At 43.3% G+C, this 19,217-nt stretch overlaps 1 protein-coding gene across 1 annotated transcript in view; it reads left to right on the top strand.

The window, feature by feature from the left end:
* The window catches only part of CAP2 (cyclase associated actin cytoskeleton regulatory protein 2), a 225,896-nt gene extending 212,334 nt beyond the window's left edge, over positions 1-13,562 (top strand). The window contains exons 8-13 of the mRNA XM_075314722.1: positions 1,731-1,935; positions 3,896-4,068; positions 5,467-5,590; positions 6,083-6,165; positions 10,923-11,063; positions 11,448-13,562. Coding sequence (XP_075170837.1) covers positions 1,731-1,935; positions 3,896-4,068; positions 5,467-5,590; positions 6,083-6,165; positions 10,923-11,063; positions 11,448-11,531 — 810 coding nt within the window. The 3' untranslated portion in view covers positions 11,532-13,562. The remainder of the gene's footprint in view (positions 1-1,730; positions 1,936-3,895; positions 4,069-5,466; positions 5,591-6,082; positions 6,166-10,922; positions 11,064-11,447) is intronic.
* Positions 13,563-19,217: the final 5,655 nt, after the last annotated feature.

Raw genomic sequence — 19,217 nt, 5'->3', positions numbered from 1 at the left:
AATCCAGTAGTTCTAGTGTTAAATACTACTAAAACCATTAAAACCAGAAAAGACAACACCATCACATCTAGTATAAATCATGGATACATGACATAATCATGTCCAACAATCCTCAAAATTACACACAAGTGCAGTATTTATATGCTATCCAATTAGATAAAGATTAAACCATTAAAATCTATCTACAATAGGTCCCCTACCCGAGAGTACTATCTTAGCAAAGATGGATGTGGAATCCTTATACTCTAACATCCCACATGAAGATGGATTAACCGCCTGCCAAATGTTTCTTGTAACTAATGGGATCCCTTCTGAGTCTGTATTAAGACTCACCAGATTCTTCCTCACACACATTTTTGATTTTGGTGAGGAGCTATACTTACAACGCACAGGAACTGCTATGGGAAGCAAAATGGCACCACAGTATGCCAACCTTTACATGGCTAAACTGGAAAATTACTTTTTAGCATCCTGCTCCCTCAAACCATTGGCCTATTTACGTTCCATTGATGACATCTTAATAATCTGGACCGAAACGCTATAGATGCATATTAGAAGGCATCTTCAGATCACAAAATCATCGAAGGTTCTGGGAGTACAAATTTATTAAAATGTTCAACTCTGTGGACACAGGACTCAGCCTGTCAGGAGGATTTATGACAAACTAAAAAATCTGAGGAGTGTGTTCCAGAAACTGCTAGGGCACCAGAACTCTGATCCTACATGGATATTGGGACAATAAAACGTTCACACCACTAATCAAAGCTAATTACGGATTAACTCTCTAAGCTGAGTGTTTGTTTATTTAAATGTCCTTTCATTATGCCATCCCTCTGCTCTGTTTGTGTATATATTTGTGTTTCTTCAGATATTTTGTCATACCAAGCCTGATGAAGAGACCTGAGATGTCTCGAAAGCTTGCTTTGTAACATCATTTTATTTTATTTTAGTTAGCCATTAAAAGGTATCACAACAAGATTATAATTTTGTTTCTCTCACTGAGAACAATCAATCATTCAATAACCCGAAAAACACACAGCCAGCAGAGCAACTAAGGAGTGGCTCTGTAAAAAGCATTTCAAGGTCCTGGAGTGGCCTAGCCAGTCTCCATACCTGAACCCAATGGAAAATCTCTGGAGGGACCTGAAACTCAGTGTTGCCCAGCAACAGCCCCAAAACCTAAAAGATCTGGTGAAGATCTGTATGAAGGAGTGTGCTAAAACCCTGCTGCAGTGTATGCTAACTTGGTCAAGAACTACAGGAAATGTCTGACCCCTGTAATTGCAAACATAGGTTTCTGTACCAAATATTAAGTGCTGTTTTCTATTGTATTAAATACTTATTTCATGCAATAGAATACAAATGAATTATTTAAAAATCATATAATGTTTTTTTTATTACTCTGTCTGTCACAGTTAAAGTGTTCCCACCATAAAAATTACAGACCTCTCCATTATTTGTAGGTGGGAAAACTTGCAAAATTGTCAGCATATCAAATACTGATTTTCCCGACTGTATATATAATAAAATTGATGCAAAGCAGATTATGGTTTGAGCAGTATTCCTTACCCACAAGTACTTTCATATAAAATGTTCAATTTTTAGATATGCATTTGATATTGCAGGACTTTACAAGGACATATAATTTTTTTTCTGGTAACTATGATTTTTTGTTCTATAATAAATCCTTAGCTACCAACAAAATTCTTAATTTTTGTATATCTATTTAGTTGTTTTCAAAGGATGGACCTCAATATAAGGAAACAACATCTGGACCAAGTCATCCTCCACCACCTCCTCCACCACCAGGACCTCCTCCACCTCCAGGACCTCCTCCCAGTTGTGATATTTTCAATAGTAAGCCCAAAGATGATGTATCGCAAGACCGATCTGCACTGTTTGCCCAACTCAACCAAGGAGAAGAAATTACAAGAGGTTAGCCAATGAGACAAGTATTATATAATTTAGATAAAGTCCATTGTCTCCTCTGAATGTACCTGCAATACGTAGGGTGGTTTCACAGACAGCATTTTTTTAAAAACATGTTACTACAGTGTTGACAGTTTTTGAGCTCAAAAAGAAGAACTATAATATTTACATTTTTTGTTTTTAATAAAACTGTAGCTTAGGTTAGAAAAACTGCATCCAATCTAAAAGCTATTTCTGTCACCACTCTGCTAAATTTGTATAAAACAGCATAAAACTAGTAAATATGATGTGTATTAGACATATTTTGAGATCCTCTTGACAAGGGAAGCCCTCGAGACCGGGAATTGCATGGTTGGAAGGAGGTATGGCTTAAATGTGCTCTCCAGAATTTATGTTCATTCCACGCCAATCATTAGGCAGTGTTTAGCCTCCAGCATGAGCCACTTTGGTAATTTGGAGCATTTTCAGATTGTCCAGTCTAATTGCTCCTCTACACATTGGACTAAAGTCTGCTGAACTTGCCAATGTCAGTGGGTTCAGCCTAGAGTCTAATGTGTATGGGGACTCTAGAGAATTGCTTGTTGATAACATGTCAGTTGGGCATGTCCGATTTTGGACTGCCACTCACTTTCTTTTTCCAAAGAAGTCTCTCATAGAGAACATTGAAATGCTTGACCAAACAATTGCTCCTATGTAAGGGAGAAAAATAAATCAAGCTGCAATACTCCAGCTTCATCCAAGTGGTTTTAAGTAACCAGACATGCAACTTTTCAACCACAACAGTCTTTGTCAAGCATATGACAAAGATCATTGTGGTTGAAAACATTGTATATCTGGTGAATAAAACCCCCTTGGGTGGAGCTGGAGTATTGCAGCTTGATTTATTTTTGCATTCTAGGTATGTTTCTGGCCCAGGATACTTTACTGCCTGCTACCATACTGAAGAGAAGTAACTGGGGGGGTGTGCTGCCACTTTTTCCTATGGGAGAACCGGGCAAGATGCATGCCAGCTAAATGATAGGCTGAACCGTCATTAAGCTGACTTCCAGCTGATGTGTATGGGGGGGGAGGGCTTACATTTACATAAAATTGCAGACATGATTGGCATTGCTGTATTTAGGACAAGCGATCAGCCAATCGCAGGTTATTGTTCTTTAAGGGAACTCCCTAACTTAAAAACAGTGAAAAGTAAAAAAAAAATGTGTTAAACAATTTGAATAAAAAAAAACCCCATAAAAGTTCAAATCACCCCCCTTTTGTCTCATTAAAAATAAAGATAATAAAAATATAAAAAAAATACACATATGCGATATTGCAGTGTTCCGAAAAGTTCTAGTTCCCCAAAAAAAACAAAAACAAGTAAAACTGGCCCTGTCAAGAAGGGGTTAAATGTAAGTCTCCTGCCCTCTGTCTTATACTCACCTGCTGCCATCTTCACCTTTTTTCAGCATTGCTCGGGTCAGTCTCTGGTGATTTGTGACCTGCTGGCAGCTTCAGTGTTTCATGGAGTACCAGAGGTCACAAATCAATGCAACTCTATGAGAGACATGTTCTGGCCGGACACTGTACATCACGTACCTATGTGACTGGCGCCCTATGCAAACCATATCTATGTGCATATCTAACACTAGCAACCACCTCCTCTATGAAATCTTAGGCTGTGAGTGGTTGTCTCATTGGTGTTCTGCACCTGTGTTGCCCCCATCTTTATCACAGGGGGTCTGCTGCATCCTGCTAGTGCATTTTCTGGTTGACCCTTGATTGCAAATGGCTGTTTTTGGTGAGTTTTTTGAACTTCTTTTGAATTTATGTCCTATTTTGTGAATTGCTCTCAGATGAGGTAGCAAAAACCTGCTGACAGGTTCACTCTAAGTATATATTGAGTTGAGACATACAAGTAAATATAAGGTAAAGTTACAAAAAAAGTAATGCAAAACTACATTGTGTTCTCCATTGCACTGTATAGGGCTAAAACATGTTTCCGATGATCAGAAGACTCATAAGAACCCGAAGCTACGAGGCCAAATGTCAGTTCGATCACCTACCAAAAGTCATGTTTCAGGCTCCCCATCTAGCAAATTTGCTGTACAGCAGTCCTATTCTCCTCTGCTAGAGCTGGAAGGGAAGAAATGGAGAGTGGTAAGCTAACGTTGTTTTATAATAGTCACTCGGATATTCAGTCAACGAAAAAAACTCCTGGTTTGTTTAGACCGGTGTTCCTCATCCTCATCCTTTGCTTCTTCAGCTGGTGTAGGACCGTGACTTCTCCCCGCAACAGCTCCGGAGTTACAGCTTGGGTTCTTAGACTATATTAATTAAAATGAATAAGATGAGTCTTGGTGGGAGCGGTCCAGTATTGGACTGCTTCCACTGCTTGCCATTATAGTATTATAGCAGCCTAATACCGCTGCTATTAAAACAAGCTCCGGTTGGTACAACTGTCATCAGGTGCAATAGTAGCTTCTACCACTCAAAACTCAGCAAGAATTTGTGTTTGATATTTGGATCTTGCGGTGATTATAGGGAAATTTTCTATTTTTGGAATTAATTTATCCTCAAAGCTAAGACATGGCTTCTGTGTTTCTTCACACAATAAAAGTCTCAAATTGGACACTCAGGATTCCATTTAGTAATATCAGACAACAAGGTGCCGAATACAAATGCACGTCACAATTTTTAGATTTATGTTTTTAAAATATTTACAAAACTATGTATAATTTCTTTTACACTTGGTGTTGGTATATCACATAAAATCCCAATAAAATACATTTAAGTTTGTGCAACAAGAAAAAATGTGGAAAAGTTCACGGGGTATGAATACTTTTTCAGGGTACTGTATATATCGTATGCAACATTTATCAAAGCAGGACCCACGTTAGTAGTGCCACTCAGTGTTCTAGTTTATGCCCTTTGCTTCATTAAAGGGGTTGTTAATTACTAGAACAACACAACCCCTTCTGATTCCCCTTGTTTCCTCCAGTGAAAATAAAAGACTCCATACTCACCCACCTTTCTGGCACTGTTCCAGCGGTTCAAGGCTCATATGACATTGTGACATCACGCGAGCCCTGCATCCAATCACTGCCGGCTTCTCTCTCAGCCTTCGGATCAATCAACAAGAATTGATGCTACGACTGCTGACGCTGACTTCCTGTTGATTGCTCATTTGGTCCAGATGTATAGCAGAGAAGCCGGCAGTGATTGGATGCGGAGCTCACGTGATGTCACAATGTCAGACGAGCCTTGAACCAATTACCGAGAGCCCTGGAACAGCGCCAGAACGGGAGGTGAGTACAAGGTCTTTTATTTTAACTGGCAGAAATGACTGGAATCAGAAGGAGTTGTCCTAGTAGTGGACAATCCCTTTAAGTGGGAACACCACTTGTGCCACATGTATAATTGCTCCCCATTTTTGTGGTACAAGAGTAATAAACTGCATGAAATCCATGCCATTTTTGGTAACACTAAATTGAAGGAATGACGCACTGGTGAATGCCTTTTCAGCTCGGTTTTATCTGTGGTATCTTTGAAATTCAGGAGTATCAGGACGGAGTAAACAGTTTAGTGATTTCTGAAACGGAACTGAAGCAAGTGGCTTACATTTTCAAGTGCAAGAAATCAACCCTGCAAATTAAAGGAAAAATAAATTCCATAATAATAGGTAATTGAGCCTATGGTGAGCATGGCTGTAAAATGCAGACTGTATTTCATTATGTCTATGAGTAAGGGTCTATTTACACCTGGGACACCAAACAACCGCCGATCAACTACTTGTTTGCTGATCAGAGGTTGTATAATAGCCTGTGTAAACCCAGTGTCAGATGCGCAATGATCTGTAATAGGATTGCTCAGTGTGCAGAAGCTGCCATTGTTCTTGGTAATGCGAGACCCAGGATTATGCGCTGCCAAGAATGATGGTCTTAAGTGCAACGCAAATTATCATTTCACCCGACGAACGAGCGTTTTGCTCATTTGTTGGCTGTTTGGCAACCTATTCAGACTGCAAGATTATGGGGAAACGAGGGTGCCTAAGAATGCTTTTTGATGATAATCTTGCAACGTACATGGACCTTTACACTAGTGAGTGGTTACCTGACCAGAATGGAAGTGAATTAGAGATTCATGTTTTTACTCTCATTCTCTTGTGTTTCAGACAACTGTACAAAACTTGGTCTGGTGTTCGATGATGTTGTGGGTATTGTCGAAGTTATTAATTCTAAAGATGTTCAGATACAGGTATGAATCACAACGCTTGGTGACCAGGGGCTCTGCACTGGCTTGATTTCCTTGTTCACTATCTGCAATTGCCACTAGAGGGAGCTAATATATTGCTTTCCTATAGAGATAAAATGAACCATCACAGAATTTGTGGCACTTTATTAAAGTTTAAAAGCCACTCAGGAACACTGTAAAATGTAGACCTACCACTGCACTGCTGGAGATACGACACACGTCCGGAGAAGTATAATGCAAGGTGGTTTAATTCAACGCGTTTCGAAGTGTACCCCACTTATTCATCAGGAAATTCACCAGAATGACAGACAGCGTTAATAACACAGTCCATAAATAAACTGCTGGTTGTTCTAAAAAAGGGGGCCAAAACAACACACATGACAATGAGTCTGCGTTCAACATGTGAAAATGGGCGTATAGTCTGCATATTATCTGATGCATATATAAAAAGACATTTTTCTGTTTCATTAAATTTTATTAGGTTGTAGACAAAAAAAAAGAGAATAAAAGAAGAAAAAAGCGATAAAAAATGAAAAAGAAAAAGAAAACCTGAAAAAAGGGCAATTTTTATTGTCTGGAAACACCAGGCGGGATACGGACCCATCAATGATCACGCAAATAATGTAAGAAATGGATGGACCTTACAGACTGTGCTGCTGGATAAACTAGAGAAATGGGGACAAAAAATGTTCAAGTGGGATATTAGTTATATACTATACTATGAACTGATAAAAAAAAATGAATAAATGATAAATAAGAAAAAATAATATAAAAATATATTTTTTTATTTATTATATATAATTTATTTATTTATTTTTATCAGTTCATGGATGTATACAACTAATATCGCCACTTGGACATTTTTTTGTCCACATTTCTCTAGTTTCTCCTGCAGCACAGTCTGTGAGGTACATCCATTACTGACATTATTTGCTTGATCATTGATGGGTTTGTATCCCGCCTGGTGTTTCCAGACAATAAAAATCCACCTTTTTTCAGGTTTTATTTTTCTTCTTTTATTCTCTTTTTTGTCTAAAATTTAATAAAATTTAATCAAACAGAAAAATGTCTTTTTACATATGCATCAGATAAAATGCAGACTATACGCCTCTTTTCGCCTGTTGAACCCAGACTCATTATCATGTGTGTTGTTTTGGCGCCCTTTTTATGAACAACCAGCCGTTTATTTATGGACTGTGTTATTAACGTTGTCTGTCATTCTGATGGATTTCCTGATGAAGAGGTGTGGTACACTTCGAAACGCGTTGAATTAAACCACCTTGCATTATACTTCTCCTGGACGTGTGTCGTATCTCCAGCAGTGCAGTGGTAGGTCTACATTTTACAGTATTCCTCCTGAGCGGTTTTGGGCTTTCCTAGCAAGTGGACTCTGCAGCAGCTGGTTATAGGCTTTATATCTAGTTGTGTGATACACAACTTCATAAGGTGAGCATATTGCCTTATTTATTTTCACTCTGTTTTTGGGTAAGACCCTATTGCGCTTTTTTCCCCTCCAGCACTTTAAACTTCTGACTCCTTACAAAGGTGGGAGGGCAGAAGTAGGAGTAAGTTACAAAGCAGACAGGAAGTCGAGTTCAGTTCCAATCAGAGACAGAGCAGACACGCTGTGGAGCAGCTCCCTGAGGGGTCGCCTGCCAGGCACCCTTTGGGGAGGTAGAACAGAACCGTCTGGGATGTAACATCTCACCGACCTCTGCAGGAGTCTCCTGCAGAGGTGAGCCAGTGAGACCGGGGCTAGTAACACCTGGAGGGACGAGACCCGGTATCAGTAATCATGGGCTAAAGGAGTACAGTCGCTGGGAGAGTACGGGGAGTACTCACAGGACTGAGCACGGCGGGGTGCAAAACCCTAGGTCAGACAGCCTGGAGCGGCTCATCTGATAGCTCTGCCTGGTGAAGGGATCTCCACGGTCCCTCACCAACCTAAGAGCCCAGAGCACAGCAGCAAAAGGAGAACCCAGGGAGCTGAGACAGAGGTCCAACCCCGACAAGGTTCAAGCAGCTTGCACTGAAAGACCAGGTGGGGACCCTAAATGCTTCAAGCTACAGGAACCCACCAAGTTCAGAGTAGTGCATGGAGGAGACAGCACACTGATTACCAGACCGGACCGGACCTCTGACCTGCCCGGGATCAACTGGAGTCTCTGATGGTGAGAACCACTACCTGGGCCGCGATACCAGCTTACCAGTGAATAAAAGCACCTGCAACCGGCACCCAGTGACTCTGTGAGTAAATGCCACCGCCCTGCGTTCCAGCGCTCCTGTGGACTGCCGTCCCGTACTCACTAACCTACCGGGGTAATCCCGCTCCGCCCGTGGAGAGCGATACCATCCAGGCTGCACCCAACACCTGCCCCGGAGAGAGAGACTCTGCAGCGGCGGCTAATCCTTGGCTGCGCCCCACGGGTGGCGCTGCAAAGCATCCCCCATTCCCTTCCAACACCGCACTGGAAAGGGTCTGCGGCGGAGAAGTCCGAGACCCAGTCGCCATTGCAACCAGCGACATGCTTCCCAGGGACCCGTCGCCCTCCTTCCATCCCCATTTACACTGGACACCTGTTGTTTGATTTTTCATGTAGCCGACGGGACCACGGAGCTGGGTCAGGCCAGTCACAACAACCCCAAGAAACCACTGGCCCGGTGATGAGTACCCTAAGGCCCCGTGGGGCGCTACATATACAATGAAACCTCTCCATAAAACACGTCCTTGAGATCACCACCCCACTCATTCAGATCAGATTTTCAGTTCTTCATTTCTTCCTTATGTTATGCATTTTGGCCACCTTCTTTGAAAAGACCAGCCCCCTAGAATACCACTATGTAATGCAATTTTGAGGTGAGTCCCTGCTGGTTTCTTCACGCCAGCTCCCTTTGAGTTATAGGCCACTCTCTTTGTGCGTGTCAGTCATTGACAGTGAATGAGGAGAAGATGCCAGGAAGCCACCTTTTTGACTAGTATCCCATACTGCTTGATGCATGGCTGACCTTTAAAGATTTTTTTTCCCTAAAACACTGCTGCATTTCAGAGTCAAGCATACCTGCCTAAAATCATACACCAACTGCCTAATATATGTTGTCAATGGATCGTGCAGCAGGTATCAGCTGTCAGGTGCCATTTAAAGACCATATTAAAGCATAAAGTGCTCAGTATAAATGAGTACAGCCCCTTTGAAAAGAATGATTTTAATCAAGATCTCACTGAATATAAGTATGTTTCCTGATATGAACCCAATCAAACACCTATGGGGAATTCTGTAGAGACAAGTTGACCATTACTCGCCATCCAGCATCCAGGCTCTAAAAGAGGTCATTCTTGAAGAATGAAAAATATGTTCCCAACTTGTTCGTTCCTCATCTTTTAGATCTGGTGCTATCCTTAAAAATCATGTAGGTCATAAAAAATAGTACTAGTGGTAGTAATTTTTCACGTGGGGTGTGTTCATTTTTGCATCAAATATTGTGAGTAAAACAGAAAGATTTTGGAAGTTATATTATTAAACTTACGTTCATGCTGTGGGTTAATAAAATGTTCTATGAAATTTAATCTTGTCTAAATTTTGGAAATTGTTCTTGTGTTCAGTGAGATATTGATTAAAATGTTTTCAAAGAAGGTGTACTTATTTATTCTGAGCACTGTATATACATAGACGTGACAGAGAGACATCTATCAAAGTACAGAAGTAATGATATTGAAGTACAATCGTCCCCCACTATATCACAGTTCACTTATTGCGAGCACCGGGGAGGGGGGCGGCAGCGGTGAAGGAGCGGGTTACAGGAGGCAGGAGCATTGGTGGAGCAGGGCGATACTGCGGGCGGTGTGGTGGGTGTCCTAGATCCACGTTGCGTGCGCTGGCAGGAACATTCAGAAACTGTCAGCGGTGCGGGCTTCAAAGATATGGCGCCTGTAGTCGGCTTGTGCACTAATTGAGGTATCAGCTCAATGATGAACTGAGATCTCATCTGCGCACACACCACCTCCAGGCACCATTTTCCTTAAAGGCCCTGTCACACACAGAGATAAATCTGTGGTTGCAGTGAAATTGTGGACAATTAGTGCCAGGTTTGTGGCTGTGTACAAATGGAACAATATGTCCATGATTTCATTGCAACCACAGATCTGCCAAAGATTTACCTCTGTGTGTGACGGGGCCTTTAGTCTGCTGCAGGGAGATCAATGGGTCAGAGGCAGCGCGTGCAGAGATGAGATCCTAAGCTGAGAGCTCAATCTGCCCACGAGCTGACTTCGGGCGCCATTATTTGAAGCACCGCTGACATTTTCAGGATGGCCCCTGCCTCACCTTCCGAAGCGCACAGTCCGCAACCCCCAGCATTGCCCCTGCCTCCTGTCACTATTCTTCACTAACCCCAGATAAGCTAAAATCAATTTATAAGACCCCTCAATTTCCATCCAAATTTTTGGGAGGAAAAGTGCGTCTTATAATTCGAAAAATATGGAGTAAATATATCTCCATTACTTCACAGATTGTCACCTATCGCGGTGGTCTCTAGAGCGTAACTCCTGCGATAGGTGAAGGATTACTGTAATGGATTGTTAGGGTGTGGGGAACCTAGTTGGCATGGCAGAGTATGTACCCAGTGTTTATGAACCTGGCATCTACATGTACTGTCTTTTGTATTTGAAATTATCCAAAATGTAGGTTTTGATACTGTTACACAATTTTTACTTATAAAGTTGTCCCACACTTAAAAGCTCCATTTTGTTTGCTACTACACAGGTCTTGGGCAAAGTGCCCACCATTTCCATTAACAAGACAGATGGCTGCCATGTTTACCTGAGTGAAAGCTCAATAGACTGTGAGATCGTGAGTGCCAAATCTTCAGAGATGAATATCCTCGTCCCACACAATGGTGATTATGTAAGTCAAAAAGACGTTTCTCTATGAACTACTGCATTCTGATTGTTGAGCCGACTGTCAGTTGGAACGTTATTAACCTGCAGATTAACCGCGTATCTGCAGCTTAATAGCATCGGGGTTTTTTACATGACAGGTTCCCATTAACACTTATTCCAGAAAAAATGGGGGAGAGGTGACAAGGCTTGTGTCTGTGGTGGTTGTACTGTGTGTGAACCCAGTGTGATCTATGGCTGTGCCCTACAATAACAACTTCCTGGGAGATGTCATAGGCAAAGGTTGATAATCCAGGCTTGTAAAGACCAAGCCATTCATACAGTTACACTCACATTCTCCCGGTATATCCCTGGGTTTATATAATCTCCTCTGTTGGTTTTGTCTCGGCAGAAAGAATTTCCTGTTCCTGAACAGTTCAAGACTTCATGGGACGGCTCCAAGCTGGTCACTGAGCCTGCAGAAATGATGGGCTAATCTAATGGTGTCATTGTGTACATGCTTCAGCCTCACCAGATGGAGAACGCTGACAGCGCCTGTGGACGGTGCATGTACTATGGAGTATGCGGAAATAAAAATCACCTTATAGTATTCTAGTGGACATTCATCCTCCTAGGAACAATTTATAATAAATGGATGGAAGCAGTTTTAACAATTTTACATAATAAAAGCCGCTGATTGCACATCAGGTGTCACATGGCTTCTAGCATCCGTCTTAGGTCAGAATATTTTTTAATTGTTCCTTATGAGATAGTATGACATGTCTAATATATCATAGGTTTTACCTATAGCGATCAAGCTATTACATTTATTTCCTAATGTTCAGTATTGTTTTTTTGTAATGCCGAATATATGTTAGAGCATTATACCACCTGGCATTATATGTATCAATTATATTCAATATTTAAAGTGGTTGACCAGTCTAAATCCTAATGCCTGCAGTCACTCCGGGTCACTCTGCATACGGTTGTGAACCCTCCCATCATGAGCACTGTGCACTGTGAGGATTCTCCGCTGTTAGAGCCGGGAAAGGCGGTTTTAAGTATGCAATATGTAAACTACTGGTCACAGTCTGAGTAGAGGGGTCCAACCTCTCTCAATGCAAGTGTATTGAGCGAGGCCATGCCCCTCTAGTTGGATTCTAGCTGGGTGTTTGCATATTGTATACTCGTGGCCTTGTGACCACCATTCCCGGCTCTGACACCAGACAATCCTCAAAACGCACAGTGCGCACGATGGGAGGGTTCAGAACCCTACGCAGAGTGATACAGAGTGACTGCAGACGTGTGGATTTAGACCGGGCAACCCCTTTAAAGGGGTTGTCCACTACTTTGACATTGATGGCCTATCCTTAGGATAGGTCATCAATGTCTGATTGGCTGGGGTCCAACTCGGCACACCCCTGCCGATCAGCTGCTCTCGGTCCTGGCGGCAGCAGCAGGAAACTGAAAATGCTCAGTTCCGGATGCTGCTTCATCTTCTGATAGCAGCCGTGGCTGGGTACTGCACATCCACCTCCCATTCTAATCAATAGGAGGTGGATGTACAGTAGTCGGCCGCGGCCGCTATCCGAAGACGGAGCAGCTCCTGAACTAAGCATATCCAGCTGCCCGCTCCCGTCGAATGGACTGAGTTCAGCTGATTGGCAGTGGTGTGGCGTGTCAGGCCCCTCCCGATCAGACATTGATAACCTATCCTAAGAATAGGCCATCAATGTCATGGTAGTGGACAACCCCTTTAAAGAATTGCTGCAGAAGAGGCAGGAGTATAGCACATGAACCTAAACTTTTTGCACTGGGTTAGAACTCCACCGGAGCTTTTTCTGAACTGTGATAAGAAAGGTGTTGAGCTCCCGCCTTGGCCGACATTAGAATTGTGCATCCTGTGCAGACGGACAGGGTGACAATTCATACCTTCTAAAGGGAATGTAACCAATGCCATGTTACAGTTGCAAATTAATCTGGAAATCATTACACACTGTTATTAGATAATATATGGAGCTGTTATTTGGTCACTGTATGTTGGTATTTACTTGGGTATTGTGTGGCACTGTTGCTTATGCACTGTACAGTATGGTTATATATGGTGAGTGTATTTAGCCAACATATGGCACTGTTATTTAGACACCTTACTGTGTGATGCTGTTATTTTGGAACTGCATACTATGCTTACTTGTACAATATACGACAGCACACTATTGGAATATGTCAGTAGAAGATACTGCATAAGGCACCATCCATGGCTGGTCATGCTATATTCTGGCCACCAAACTAGTCTTTTGGGTAGCTGGTTTGAAGGTACTGTCTATAGAAGCTTGTTATGGGCACAGGGTCAAGGATGTATGGAACCAAAACTATGTATGCCATGTTAAAAAAATGGCACACTTTTCCTTAGTACCATAGTCATGATTTTAGATATCATAGTGTTTACTTTATTATTAAGGAAACAAAGTAATTTGACATTTTGAAATGTAATAAAAGATATTAAAATGTTAAAGATTTTACCATAGTGGAATGTGCTGGTGACACTTTTACTGATTTTGACAAATTTCATTTTAATCCATTTTTTAGAGATAAGTAGTAAGACCACTCTAAGAAATGTCAATCTGAAGACCACGGCCTGCACTTATTCAATATGTCATCATTGTAAACTCTTTGTCAGAGGAGATTACACTGCAGTTGGGTGCCTACAAAACAAAATTATCCTTGCAGTTTTTATTGCACCCTTTTGGTCAATTATTACCATATTTTCCTTAAGGTACCGTCACACTAAGCAACATCGCTAGCAACATCGCTGCTGATGCACAACTTGCTAGCGATGTTGCTAGCGATGTTGTTGTGTGTGACATCCAGCAACAACCTGGCCCCTGCTGTGAGGTCGTTGGTTGTTGCTGAATGTCCTGGACCATTTTTTAGTTGTTGCTCTCCCGCTGTGAAGCACACATCGCTGTGTGTGACAGTAACAGAGCAACAACTGAATGTGCAGGCAGCAGGAGCCGGCTTCTGCGGACGCTGGTAACCACGGTAAACATCGGGTAACCAAGAAGCCCTGTCCTTGGTTACCCGATATTTACCTTCGTTACCAGCGTCCGCCGCTCTCAGCTGTCAGTGCCGGCTACTGCTCTGTGCACATGTAGCTGCAGTACACATCGGGTAATTAACCCGATGTGTACTGTGGCTATGTGTGCAGTGAACAGGGAGCCGACACTGGCAGTGTGAGAGCGGCGGACGCTGGTAACGAAGGTAAATATCGGGTAACCAAGGGAAGGGCTTCTTGGTTACCCGATGTTTACCGTGGTTACCAGCGTCCGCAGAAGCCGGCTCCTGCTGCCTGCACACGTAGCAGAGTACAGATCGGGTAATTAACCCGATGTGTACTGTGGCTAGGTGTGCGCTGGTAACCAAGGTAAATATCGAGTTGGTTACCCGATATTTACCTTAGTTACCAAGCGCAGCATGCTTCCACGTGTAGCGACGCTCCAGCGATCCCTGCCAGGTCAGGTTGCTTGTGGGATCGCTGGAGCGTTGCTTAGTGTGACATCTCACCAGCGACCTCCTAGCAACTTACCAGCGATCCCTATCAGGTTGTATCGTTGCTGGGATCGCTGGTAAGTTGTTTAGTGTGACTGGGCCTTTAATTGTGAAAGGATAAGACTAAGGCGGGCTTTGCACATTGCGACATCGCAAGCCGATGCTGCGATGTCGCACGCGATAGTCCCCGCCCCCGTCGCAGGTACAATATCTTGTGACAGCTGGCGTAGCAAAAATTATCGCTACGCCAGCTTCACATGCACTCACCTGCCCTGCGACCGTCGCTCTGGCCGGCGACCCGCCTCCTTCCTAAGGGGGCGGGTCGTGCGGCGTCATAGCGACGGCAGGCGGCCAATAGCGGCGGAGGGGCGGAGATGAGCAGGATGTAAACATCCCGCCCACCTCCTTCCTTCCGTATAACCGCCGGCGGCAGGTAGGAGATGTTCCTTGCTCCTGCGGCTTCATACACAGCGATGTGTGCAGCCGCAGGAGCGAGGAACTGCACCGTACCTGTCGCGGCACCGGCATTATGGATATGTCGGTGAATGCACCGATGATACGATAACGACGTTTTTGCGCTCGTTAATCGTATCATGTAGCATTTACACACTACGATGTCGAAAGTGATGCCGGATGTGCGTCACTTTCGAAATGACCCCACCGACATCGCACGTGCGATGTCGCAACGTGCAAAGCCGCCCTAATACAAGTCAAAAGACTAATATCCAATGTTAAGAAGTGTTTTTATGGTGACTCTCTAATATGGTATCATGGATAAGGACTGTTAAAAAAAAAATAAATAAATCACAGGATAAACATATCTATAATGTAAATAGTTCTAAGTAAGAAAAAGGATTATTTCATAAAAAGTTTGTGGGGTTTTTTTTTTGCTTGTAAAAAACTCCATAATTTTAAAACATTTTTGCAAGCATTTTCTGTAGCATTTTTTACACACATCCAAGCTTTTTATTTAAAACAAAAAATAGAATCTAATGAGCAAAATGCCCATAGATGAACTGACAGTGAGCATCAGGCCAAAAGAGCACTTGCTGCATAAAACAAGACAACATGTTATAGAAAATGCTGAAAAAACTACAGTATTTTGGCAAAATGTCACATATGAAGAAATCACGAGAATAGTGAAGCAGTTTCAAAATTTCTAGCAAATCCAAGTGGACCAAAAAAACCTTTTCTTATAAAAAAAAATCTAAATTTTATTTGTTAATTTGATTAAAAAACACTACATTTGAATGGCTGGTAGAAAACTAACAGGGTATCCCAGACTACGCATTTCAGTGATATGCTACGCCTTCATCATGGTCCTTCGCAAAGTTTAATCTGACCAATTTCTAGACTAAAGGGCACTTTACACGCAGCGATATCGCTATCAATATCACTTGCGAGCGTACCCACCCCCATCGGTTGTGCGTCACGGGCAAATCGCTGCCCGTGACGCACAACATCGCTTAAACCCGTCACACATACTTACCTGCCTAGCGACGTTGCTGTGGCCGGCAAACCGCCTCCTTTCTAAGGGGGCAGTTTGTGTGGCATCACAGCGGTGTCACTAAGCGGTCGCCCAATAGAAGCGGAGGGGCGGAGATAAGCGGAACGAAGATCCCACCCACCTCCTTCCTTCATCATTGCGGACGGCAGCAGGTAAGGTGATGTTCCTCGTTAAAGCGGTGTCACACGTAACAATGTGTGTTGCCGCAGGAACGACGAAAAACCTGCGTCCTGCAACAGCAACGATAATCGGGAAAGGAACGACACGTCAACCATCAACAATTAGGTAAGTAATTTTGATCGTGTTCGGTCGTTCGTGCGTTTCACACGCAACGACGTCACTAACGAGGTTGGATGTGCGTCACGAATTCCGTGATCCCAACGACATCTCATTAGCAATGTCGTTGCGTGTAAAGCGGCCTTAAGGTAATCTTCTCTGATGAGTCTAATTTTCAGCTTTGCCCAACACCTGGTCGTCTAATGGTTAGATGGAGACCTGGAGAGACATGCAAGCTACAGTGTCTTCTACCCACTGGGAAATTTGGTGGAGGATCGGTGATGATCTGGGGATGCTTCAGCAAGGCTGGAATTGGGCAGATTAAACTTTGTGAAGGACATATGAATCAAGCCGCATACAAGGTCATCCTGGAAAAACAGTTGCTTCCTTCTGCTCAGGCAATGTTCCCCAACTCTGAGGACTGTTTTTTCCAGCAGGACAATACGCAATGCCACACAGCTAGGTCAATCAATGTGTGGATGAAGGACCACCACATCAAAACCCTGTCATGGCCAGCCCAATCTCCAGACCTGAACCTCATTAAAAACCTATGGAATGTAATCAAGAGGAAGATGGATAGTCACAAGCTATCAAACAAGGAAGAACTGCTTACATTTTTGCACTAGGAGTGGCATAAGATCTCCCAAAACAGTGTGAAAGACTGGTGGAAAGCATGCCAAGACGCATGAAAGCTGTGATTAAAAATCATGGTTATTCCACAAAATACTGATTTTTCAACTTTTCCTGAGTTAAAACATTATTAGTATTGTTGTTTCTAAATGATTATTACCTTGATTTTTTTGTATTATTTGAGGTCTGAAACCACTGCATTTTTTGTTATTTTTACCATTTCTCATTTTCAGAAAATAAATACAAAATTTATTGCTTGGAAATTCGAAGAGATGTTGTCAGTAGTTTATAGAATAAAAAAAATGTAACTTTTTATTCAAAAATATACCTATAAAGAGAAAAATCAGAAAAACTGACCAAGTGGTCTCTTAATTTTTGCCAGTGCTGTATCTATCTATCTATCTATATCTATAGCTATATATATATATATATATATATATATATATATATATATATATATATATATATATATATATATGTATATATATATATATATATATACACACACACACACTGTATTTTTCGTTTTATAAGACGCACCAGATTATAAGACGCACTCCAAATTCAGAGCAAAAAAAGGTGAAAAATAAAATGGAGTCCATCTTGTAATCTGGTGGTGTGTTACCAGAGGGGGCAGTAACGGTGGTGGAGGAGTCACAGGAGGCAAGGGCGGTGGGTGTCCCAGAAACTGTAGGCTATGCTGGGGCCGTGGCGGAGGCTGGGACTGCAGCGGAGGCTGGGGCAGCTCCTGCGGCGGCGGCTGTGCGGAGTGAAGGCTTCAAAGAAATAGTGCCCGGAGTCAGTGCAGATTGAGTTCTAGGCTCAATGGCAAGCCAAGATCTCATCTGCCCAACTGCCACCTTCGGGTGCCATTTTCCTGAAGTCCGCTGGAGGGAGATCAATGGACTGGAGGCGGTGCATGTGTGACGCCCCTGGACTAGTCAGGTCGTCACAGGGTACTGCACGCTCTTTATCCTTAGTGCGGGACTCAACCCCCCATGGTTCTGGGTTCCCAATCTATAGTACTGCCTCCATCAGCATCCAAAAATCCCAATCACACTACACAACAGGACTGGACAGACAAACCAGTGGGTAGGTCTAGAGGGGAAAGGGCCGCCCACCTAGGAGTTAAGCAGACTGGTGGGAGGTGACAGAGCAGTCGGCTCCAGGGGAGCAAAGGGAGAGGAAGTGGAGTAGAAACTCTCACAGGGAGAGGCAACTGGGGGTTGGAGCTCCCAGGAAAAGTGAAGTAGTAGCCCTCATAATGTGAGGGGCTGGGGAGTTGAAGCTTCCGAGAGGTCGGACGAGATTGGGGCACAGCAAAGCAATACTATTGGGAGCAAATACCTGGACGTGTTCCCCCTTTCCAAGCAGCAGTGGTTCACTGGGACTTTTGGTTCACCTGAAGCATGTACGTGTAATGACTTTACAAAACATCATCCAGCACCACGACTACCAGCAGTGAGTACCCTGCTCCCTTCCTCCCAACCACTCAAACCTGCGATCCACTATCCAGAGTCCCGGGGTCACCCCCTACCCATGGAGGGAACTCCATCTGGCTGCGCCACTCAATCTCCCCAGGCTACTCCCATCGGCAGCGGTGGTACTCCTCTTACCGCAAACCACGGGTGGCGTCACAAACTATTATTCCCTGTAAATAGCCCCTTTTATTTGAGTTGCCGCAAGCCCCCGGGTCCGGAGACCCTCGAGCCACAGCAATCTCGGATCCGAGTGGTTCGACCTCTGCAGGGGCGGCACACATGCGCAGATGAGAGCTTAGCCGAGAGCTCTATCTGCGCATGCGCCGACTCTGGGCGGCATTATTTGAAGTCACCGCTAGACCTGCAGCGCCAGTCCAGCCACTGGAGACTCCATGCAGACACCACACAGCCACTGCAGACACTGCACAGCAGCCACAGGAAGCCCCGCACAGCGGTTGCAGACACCGCACAGTTGCTGCAGCCCCTGCAAAGTCACCTCAGCATTCCCCTGGCCTCTTGTGACCCCTCTCCACCATTCAGATTATAAGAAGCACCTCTCACTTTCCTCCCAAATTTTTGGGAGCAAAAGTGCGTCTTATAATCTGAAAAATACGGTAATTTTATTTTCAATAGGACAAAAGCAGAGTAATTTAAACTGTATGGGTTTTTTTCATATTATTAATTATTTTTACTTCACTATTAATTGTATTTACTAGTTCCCTTAGAAGACTTGAATCTG

This window comes from Anomaloglossus baeobatrachus, chromosome 6 (assembly GCF_048569485.1).
Source record: "Anomaloglossus baeobatrachus isolate aAnoBae1 chromosome 6, aAnoBae1.hap1, whole genome shotgun sequence".
Classification (NCBI taxonomy): domain Eukaryota; kingdom Metazoa; phylum Chordata; class Amphibia; order Anura; family Aromobatidae; genus Anomaloglossus; species Anomaloglossus baeobatrachus.
The sequence above is the reverse complement of the archived record's forward strand: the minus strand, read 5'-3'. Positions and strand labels throughout refer to the sequence as shown.